Below are 9,302 nucleotides of genomic sequence, written 5' to 3'. Positions count from 1 at the left end.
ATACAGTCGAACTTCGATAACTCGAACTGCGATGTGACACATAAAAACTTCGAGTTATCAAATAATACTTCTTTAATTAGTATTTCTTTGTGAATGAACATTTATGTATTTATTTCAGTAAAAATTGGTTAAATGTTACATAAGTGCCTTAATATGTACGTTTTTCAAAGGAATAACAAAAATTATGAAACAGTACTATCAACATTTGTGACTGACGAACGGATTTCTTATTTTGGTTTTCGAAAAAAGCTTCAATTTCATTTAACTATTATACAAGGCGTCGGTTGTATATTCACTGGCTTTTAAATAGGAACGCGAGACACTCAACGAATTTTCAAATTTTTGAACAACAGACAATGTTTTTAAAGTACGTTTGATGACATATTAACACACGCAAAAATGTCTTTAATGTAATATATATATGAAATAGGCACAGTATTTTTTACTTATTGTTAGTAGTAACTAGTAAGTCAAACAAGTAAACTTAGCAAGCGCAGAAACTGAACTGCCTGTATGAATACGTTAAAAAAGATAGGTTAAAATCGACCGTAATTACGGGATTCTCCCAGAAAATTCGACTTATCGAAGTTGGAGCAAAATATTTCGTTCGAGTTATCAAGATATTCGAGTAATCGAAGTTCGAGTAATCAAGGCAAATTTACACGCATTTTCTACTTTTAACGCTATTGCCAACCAATTTGGTTCGACTTATCAAAAATTCGAGTTATCGAAGTTCGACTGTATATATATATATATATATTCTCTACTCTCCACACTTCACTTCAGTGCATGGTTGAGCATATTTCTATAGTCAATCATTTAATAAACAATCGCACTTACCTTTTCATAAAACCATCGCTACTTTCCTCTATAACGCTGTCCTGCTGATTCTCTGTATGATCCTGGTTAGAACCAGTGCTTGAACTACCCGTACTGCATAAGGCACAACTTTCCCTATAAAACTGGCACGAACACGTTCTCTGAAGTTTTTTCTTATAAACAGTGCTTTCCTCACCCACAGAATTTTCCGCGGTCGATACGCCACTGTCGCACCTACCGCAACCACTAAGTCCCGAATCATTCTTGTCTATTTCTAATAAATTTTCGACACTTTCACGGACCTCTTTTATACCATCTAAAGTGAGGCTGTTCTTGCGGTCTAATGTTTCTTTTGAATAGTTCACTGCGGCAGTTGCAGTGGTGCAACCGCATATTTGAAGGGACTGCAAGTATTTCTTTTTAAGCTTGTATGAAACACTGTTTTCAGTATCGGACTCGTAACAATTGCATGACATTCCCGCTGCGTGATGATTACACTTGTAAATAAAAGCATGGGAACTAACTGATCTTCTTCTTGTTTGGCTCGTCGGAGGTTTTATTGGAGTACTTGATGCGGCTATTCCACCAGAACTGCAACTCAAGTGGTTATCGGATAATGACTTGTCAGGGGGTTCCGGGGAGTCTACCTCCTTTTGAGAATTCAGTGCCTGGAAAAGGTTCTTATAGTTCTTAGTTATAATAGACTAACTACAGTTAGTTAATTAGAAAATACTACAAATGGCGCAGTAAACGCCATCTGTAGCACGATGCTACATTTTAGGATTACGTATGCTCCAACAAGGTCCACTTATGTGGATATTTACTTGCTGAAAACGAATCCCTGGCGTAGCCAACCTCAACGTGATAGGCACGTTAGCTTAATCGAATAAAATAATTCGAAGTGGTCTATATTCTGTCGAAACAGCCACACGCGGATCGCGATTTCGATCTTCTTGGATCTCATCAGCGCGTCGAAGGCACCTCCGACAGAACACAGACCAACTTTTACCTGCTGTCTTAACAGTGTGTTTTAGAAAATACGACAAATGGCGCAGTAAACGCCATCTGCAGCACGATGCTACTCAAATGGACCTTGTTGGAGCATACGTAATCCTAAAATGTAGCATCGTGCTACAGATGGCGTTTACTGCGCCATTTGTAGTATTTTCTAAAACGCACTGTTAAGACAGCAGGTAAAAGTTGGTCTGTGTTCTGTCGGAGCTGCCTGCGACGCGCTGATAAGATCCAAAAAGGTCGAAATCGCGATCCGCGTCTGGCAGTTTCGACAGAATCCAGACCATTTCGAATTAATTTAACTACAGTTAAGTTTGGTTAAGAATTTCTTTAAATATTACTGTGAAAATTTCTTCAATTTTTTATCCACTATAAAAGACAATGAGGAAAAACCGTTACTGCTGTCATACCCTCGCCGGGAATGGAACCCGCAACGGGTGCTATCGTCCAAATTTGGATGAGCTTAGATAGTGTATTATATAGTAAGAAGAATTAGTTCCTACCTTAAAAATATCTATTAATTTTGAATTTCCCAGTTTGTTAATGGTTGTAGATAGATCTCCATAGTCCTTGCTTTTTATATTTTGGCTATTTTCTAAAATGTGAAAACAACGACAATATTCTTCAAGTTCTTCTCGAGCATCTTCTAGTTTCTCATTAAACGTCTTTGCTTGCACCCTTAATTTGTTGGCAGAATCTTTTAGATTTTTGCCACGAATGTCAGGGATGTTGTTGGATTCCTCAACCAAATCACTCGCTTTGTCGATTTGCCTCTATAAAGAAAACAGAAAAAACATATTAAAACTCACATTTTTGTATATTATATACGAGAATGAAATGATGAAATTTCATTACCATGACAAAGGTATGTAAATCAATTAAAAAAGTTAATCATACAAAAGAGTTTGATCACCGAAATGTGTCACTCAATATTTCCAGTTTTAATTTAATTTAATAATTTAATAGCGAGACACCAACCGACGAAATAGGTCTCAAATACGTTAATCTTTTACTTCAATTAGAATGTATTTTCTGGAATAAATATGATATGCAGTATTAGCCATAAATAAAAAGTCAATGTTTACAGTTTATTAAACTTATCCATTGTCAAATAGATAGACATATTAGCTAAGATAAGTGCATTTTCGTAGACAACTATATACGGATTGTGATAAAAGGAAAACGTAATTGTAATTATTATTTATTTTTTATATTGAGCCAAAATTGGTGATTCAAGTAATCGAAAATTTCTTTGAAATGACGTAATAGTAGAATGAGAAGAGGATATGTTTAAGTAGGTAAATCTGGCATGGATTTACTTACCAAAGCATCAAAATAAAACTTTTCAAAGCTCTTTTCGATATCTTTCACACTTGTACTGCTGGTGATTGAGCGTAATTGAATATTTTGGCTCCTCAAGGTCTCCTCTCCAATTTTTCGGATCCATTTGAGGAGCTAGCAAAAGGAAATAAAATATATACTTTAAACAATGTGCGTAAGATTTAAATAAATTTATACCGTTTATTTATATTCAGGATAACAGATACACGGAAAAAACGAAAAAGGAAAATTTACCTAAATATTAAAGCGATATTTACCATTTATCACACTAGCCCGTTGTTTCGTAAGCGAAAATAATAAAAATTACAATTTGGAGCCGAATTTGTAAAAATAAAATTCCAGCAGAAATAAATTTATTAGGTATTTTGGTTGATATTACAAATTGAATTGTAATAATTAATAAACTTGAAATTATTTTTAAAAAAACGTTAAAGTTAAAGTCTACTATTTCTAGGGAAATCCAGTCGTTTACATCGAAAATTGTAATTTTTGCACTGTCATAAAAATTCAGTTTTCTCCGTGTATGAACTGTAAATATTTAAAATAAGTTAATTACAATAAACACGTACACGGATTTAGACATTAGGGAACTCAATATGAAAACAAATTTTTTATTACTTGGAATCCGTTATTGTTTCACAAATACCACAAAAGTAAGGATAAAGGTAAATCAGTTGTAATATTTCTAAAATCTTTAAAATGAGGTCAGACTGGTAATAAATTGAAGAATTAGTCCTTTTTAGATACCAACTATAAGCCCAAACAATCCTGGTATCGAACACGAAAAGAACATCCTTGGGGCTGTTTAAATAAACTAATTCATTTCGAAATGTGCTTTTTTAAACTTTGCACTCTCGTTTTGTGGAATAGAAAGATAATATGTACAGTTTTCCGTTAATTTTGTGATTAATTCTGATAACTTTGGTAGTTTGACGTATGATATAAATTGTATGTACGTCACCGTAAAAACCAGATTATAGTTAAAGCGTAAATAATATTGAAAAGGGTCACGCAAAGTACTGTGTCCAGTCGTAAACTCTAGATCGAAAGGTAGATCTAGATTAGATTACTGTTCGCAAATAGTTAAGGATGTGGGTTGTTCTAGTTTTGGGGAAGTGTGAAGATTAGCTCAGGGTAGGAAAGAGTGAAGGTACGTGTCCAATCAGTCATAGGACTGACGACCTTATGATTGATACGAAAGAACCCTCAGAAAAACTTAGTGCAGAGCAGGCGGACACCGAATCGAATTGGTACTTTCTTCTTCATCGAAATAGATCAATTTCGTTTGAAAATTGGGCGCAGTTCTATGTTACCCTTGCACAATAAGTCTGGCATTTCATCGAAGAATTCCTTAAGCAATTATTACTCTATTAAACAGCAGGATTTGCAATTGCTACACAAATAACGTAAAGATATCAGCAGGGCGTCTCAGGAATGCTATTTTATGTTGCACCGCACAAGGATAATACCGCTCTCGTGACACAATAGACACATACACCCAGGCATTACTTGCTGAACAATCACTTTTCAATAATTAAAAATTTTAACTGAGAAATAGGAGAAGCTGTTAACACAATCTATCTAATTAATATATATTATGGTAACGTTTACATAACTTATTATTACTGCTGGCTTAGGTATTCAAGGATAATAACTAAGCGCTACGCCTTCATGGTATACCTACCTACCAAATGTTTTTTTTTCTTTGTAGTTACTTTCTGCAAAATTGTCTATTTAAATTTTTCCGAAAATTCTTTAGATAAAACAGATTTGCTGGTTAATAATAATAGAATACTAGATCAATATCATTAAAGACAGAGCAACTGTAGGGATGGCTATGCGGGGCCAAAAGATTAGTATGCTTAGATTTGCAGGTGATACAGCAGTATTAGCATCTAGCAAGAAGGAGTTAGAGATAGCTTTAAATAAAATGGAAGCGGTATTGACAAAACAGTTTTGTATGAAATTAAATAAAAGTAAGACAAAAATACTGGTGTGCAAGGGAATAAAAAGTAGGGAAAGAGCGAATGTAAAGATAGAAGACGAAAGACTAGAACTCGTGGCTGATTTTAGGTATTTAGGATGTCAGATAAGTCAGGATGGAAGGAGTAGTAGAGATATAAAGGAAAGAATAACGCAGGGTCGAGTCGCTTTCAATAAAAAGAATTACTTCTATGGTCGCGAACGGTTAATCTAGAAATTCGAAAAAGATTGTTAAAGGTGTATGTTTGAAACACGGCGCTGTATGGGTGCGAAACATGGACAGTGGGTGCGGCGGAAAAGGTTAGAAGCGTTTGAAATGTGGTGTTACAGGCGAATGATGAGGATACCGTGGAAAGAGAAGGTTAGAAATGAAGAAGTATTAGAAAGAATAGGAGAGCAATGGACTCGATAAGAAATAGGCTATATAGATTGGTAAGACACCTTCTCAGGCATGAAGGGCTAGTTAGAGATATGTTAGAAGCAGAAACAGGATATGAGATGTTCTAATTTTAAGGAAATACTAAGATTAGCTCAGAATAGGAAAAAGTGGAGGTGCGTGTCCAACCAGTGTTAGAACTGATGACCTGATGATGTTGACGATGACTATGGTTACTTTTAGAGTTTACAGACAAGCAAATAAAACTGATTTTGAATAATCCAAAGAGACTAGGCGCCAGTAGACAATAAGTATGTAGTGATTTCCGCTTCTATACGTGAGAAACATCAGAAAGACGAGCGCATTACTGCTTCAATTTACCAAAACCTACTCGAAATGATATTGTATCTATTCTTATAATAATATCGCCGGTATAAACTGAGAAGTTACCGGTTACTGTTGACAATTTGCTTTCATTTTTTTTTACATGACCGTATTATTGACTAGTTGAAAAGAGAAAACCGTCCAGCTTCAGAAGTTAATGTCGTAGGTGTGCCTTAGCCTTACGAGTTCTCAGCAATAAAAATATCATTTCACTATAAAGGTAATATAATATGTGTCATTGTATGTTATCTTTGTTGACTTGGAGAAGTCGCTCTGGGTGGTCAACAGCCGTAAGAAGAGAACTATGAGCATATGACTTGAAACATTGACATGGTTATGTATAAACTTAGTGCTTACTTGCTGTATATTCTTTCTACCACACACTGTAATACATAATTTTATTTGTACTTGCACACCGAAACGTAATAAGCGTTCGTTAAATGGAAAAACATGCCGGCAAATTAAAGTTACTTAATTACTGCTCAATTAGGTATTAATATATAAAATTAATTGAATGATTATAGACCTACAGCGAAAATATATCTATTATGTATTAATTAATTTAACAAAAATTTCAGAATATAAAGCCGGAAATACACCTGTTCCCGTTCGCATTCGTTCGCGAATAAATTTTGGTTCGAATGACCAAAGGTTGGAACGAACATTTTCCTTTGACGCTCTGTAAAACTCAAAAAGATCAAAAGGAAATACTGTTTATGAATGTCTGCGAACATTGATAGGCGTTCGTATGTGGACGTGTTGAAAATAATGTTCGGTACTTTGATACCATTCGACGAAACAGATTTCGCCTTTGTGTGTTATTATTATTACACCAAACAAGATCTCGCGAAGGGTGGAACTCTAGCGAATACAAATGGGGCATGGTTAATCAGTTCATATGTGCCACTCTACCTGGCAAAATTTTTGCGAATGTTTACGAACAAACAACGTAAACGAATGCGAACGAATGGAAACATTTCTCAGTGTATTCCCTGCCTAACGCTTACTTTTTTATAAGTACATAAGTTTTATCGACAAAAAGGAAACATTAACAGTTTCTAATTGCTAAACGATTTTGTGAAATTTCAAGCTAACTTTTATTCTAAAAATCAGAATTAATTCAATAATAATACAATTTGTAGCTCGATTATAGTTTATAGTGGTCATTTGAAGAAATTTATCTTAATTTCAGGAAAGTCAGCACCTCTAAAAGAATCATCTACCGCAGCTGTTTGTCTTGGATTCGTAAAATGTAGAATCTTCAAACTTGGCATGTAGGTAAGAAGAAGAAATATTATATATTAACATTTTTATATTCGAATTTTATTAGCAGTTCAAAAGTAAATATGCAAACTATTGAATAGAAGTAAACTGAATCGAGGATTATTTATTAATCAATATAGGACAGACTTCTCTGAAAAGATTTACGATAAAATACTGTCAAATTCATTAGTTTGTACGAAAATAACCAATACGAACCTCTAACAAAAACGTTACAATATAAAATAAAAATTGTTTGATAACCATATAACTATTTTCTTTAATTCAAACTTCTAAAAAATAAACTACCTGGTCTTATGTTATATTTTTCATAAATTTATTTTTATGAATTTTCCATATCCTTAACAATCTTTTTCCAATTTCTAAACTAATCGTTCGCGAGCGTAAAAGTGATTTCTTTATATTGAAGGTAATTCGACCCTACGCTATCCTCTGCTTTATATCTCTACTACACCTTCCGTCCTGACTTATCTGACTTTACATTCGTTCTTTTCCTACTTTTTCTTCCCTTGCATGCCAGCATTTCTGTTTTACTTTAGTGCCTATACTGCTAAATATTGATCAAAACTAATGGCATCCAATACTTAAATAAACATGTGTATACTGATGTTGACAGTCTGGGAAAGTATTTAGGTGAATAACACATCGTCTGATCTAAATTTTCATTGAATGGGAACGTGTTTGTAAAATTTGCACCACGAGATCACGGCTGTCTGGAATAATTTTAGCAAAGTTCTTCTTGCTAAATCGACTACAAGTTATTCCGATAGTGGATTGATTTATCGCGGCAGTCTTGAAAAATAAATTTGTGACTGAAGGCATGGCGAGTACGAGACTCCGCGCCGTGACATATACCACACACTGAGTGACAGACTTCTGTTAAGAAATCCACGGGCCACCTACACAAAAACAACGGCGAATAAAATCGTATCGATATAAAATTAACATATACATTTCGAGTGCGAACTAGCGACAGCATGACATCGTCTTTGAATTCCAACTGCAATAAAATTTGAAAATACAACGCAGAATAAACTTACATACATTTATACAATGTACATTGTATATATTTGCCTTTTTAAGAAACTCAATTACAATAGATACTTCGAAGCTAGTAATTGTGGTCCTACTCTTACGTTAATTATATATAGATCGGACATCGGAGACAGTTTTAAAACACATTATTAATAATATTAAATTTATATATGTTAATTTTTTTTTCGTGTTAAATTACGACTCGTGTTCACCCCGAGTCGTAATTTCATCAAATGTCGTAGGATGGTTTTTTGTTTTTAGACGTATGCATAATTGTTAACAGAGATGCTTGGGGGATGTTACTTAGAAAGAATATTTTAGTCTTGATGAGTGCACCCTCGTGTGTTGAGTGTGGATTCTTCTGTCATGTATTCTATAACAACACCAAAAGGGCTTGTTGTTGCTGTTAATAATTCGGCTTTCGTCTAAAATCTGTAACAGAACTTTTCCCTATCTAAACATCATCGTCACTAGTAAGACACGCACCTCTACTCCTTTTTGCCCTTGATCAATTTTCGTATTTCCTGAAAACTAGAACATCCGGCAATCTATTTGCGAACAGTAATCTAATCTAAGTCTTCTTTTGTTTCTCTTTATTTCTGTTTCTGTGTCTAATATGTTCCTAACTACCCCTTTATGCCTGATGAGGTATCCTACCATCTTATCATTCCTTTTCTTCCATTTCTTTAAGGCCCTCTGTTCTTTTACTCTATCAAAAAGAATTCTTGTTTCGACCGCCTCTTTACAACGACTACCCCTCTCAACAGTCAAGATTTAACTTTTTGTAGTGTATCATGGAAATTTCTATATTAAATACAATCATCATTCAATACTGCAGCATTGCTAAAATGATCTTGGTCCCTTCATTGCGAACCAAACAAAACCCTATTTGTATTAATATTCAGAGATAGATCCAGAATAAAAAAAAGCCAAACATCGTTTTGTACTTATATATTTTTTGAATGGTAAATTAATTGTCCCTCAATAGCAAAAACAAATGAGAACTGTTGGCACCATGCCCTACATATAAAAGAAAATCGTTAATACATAAATAAGTATGTAGTGATTT

The 9,302-nt window shown here is 34.2% G+C and overlaps 1 protein-coding gene across 1 annotated transcript in view; it reads right to left on the bottom strand.

Annotated features, from left to right (window-relative positions):
• The window catches only part of LOC108743351, a 40,080-nt gene that overhangs the window by 15,091 nt on the left and 15,687 nt on the right, over positions 1 to 9,302 (bottom strand). Inside the window, exons 5-8 of the mRNA XM_025977706.1 lie at positions 8,864 to 8,942; positions 3,157 to 3,288; positions 2,337 to 2,606; positions 841 to 1,487 (exon numbers count right to left, since the gene is read on the bottom strand). Coding sequence (XP_025833491.1) covers positions 841 to 1,487; positions 2,337 to 2,606; positions 3,157 to 3,288; positions 8,864 to 8,942 — 1,128 coding nt within the window. The remainder of the gene's footprint in view (positions 1 to 840; positions 1,488 to 2,336; positions 2,607 to 3,156; positions 3,289 to 8,863; positions 8,943 to 9,302) is intronic.

Source organism: Agrilus planipennis, unplaced genomic scaffold (assembly GCF_000699045.2).
Source record: "Agrilus planipennis isolate EAB-ADULT unplaced genomic scaffold, Apla_2.0 scaffold430, whole genome shotgun sequence".
Lineage (NCBI taxonomy): Eukaryota > Metazoa > Arthropoda > Insecta > Coleoptera > Buprestidae > Agrilus > Agrilus planipennis.
The sequence above is the reverse complement of the archived record's forward strand: the minus strand, read 5'-3'. Positions and strand labels throughout refer to the sequence as shown.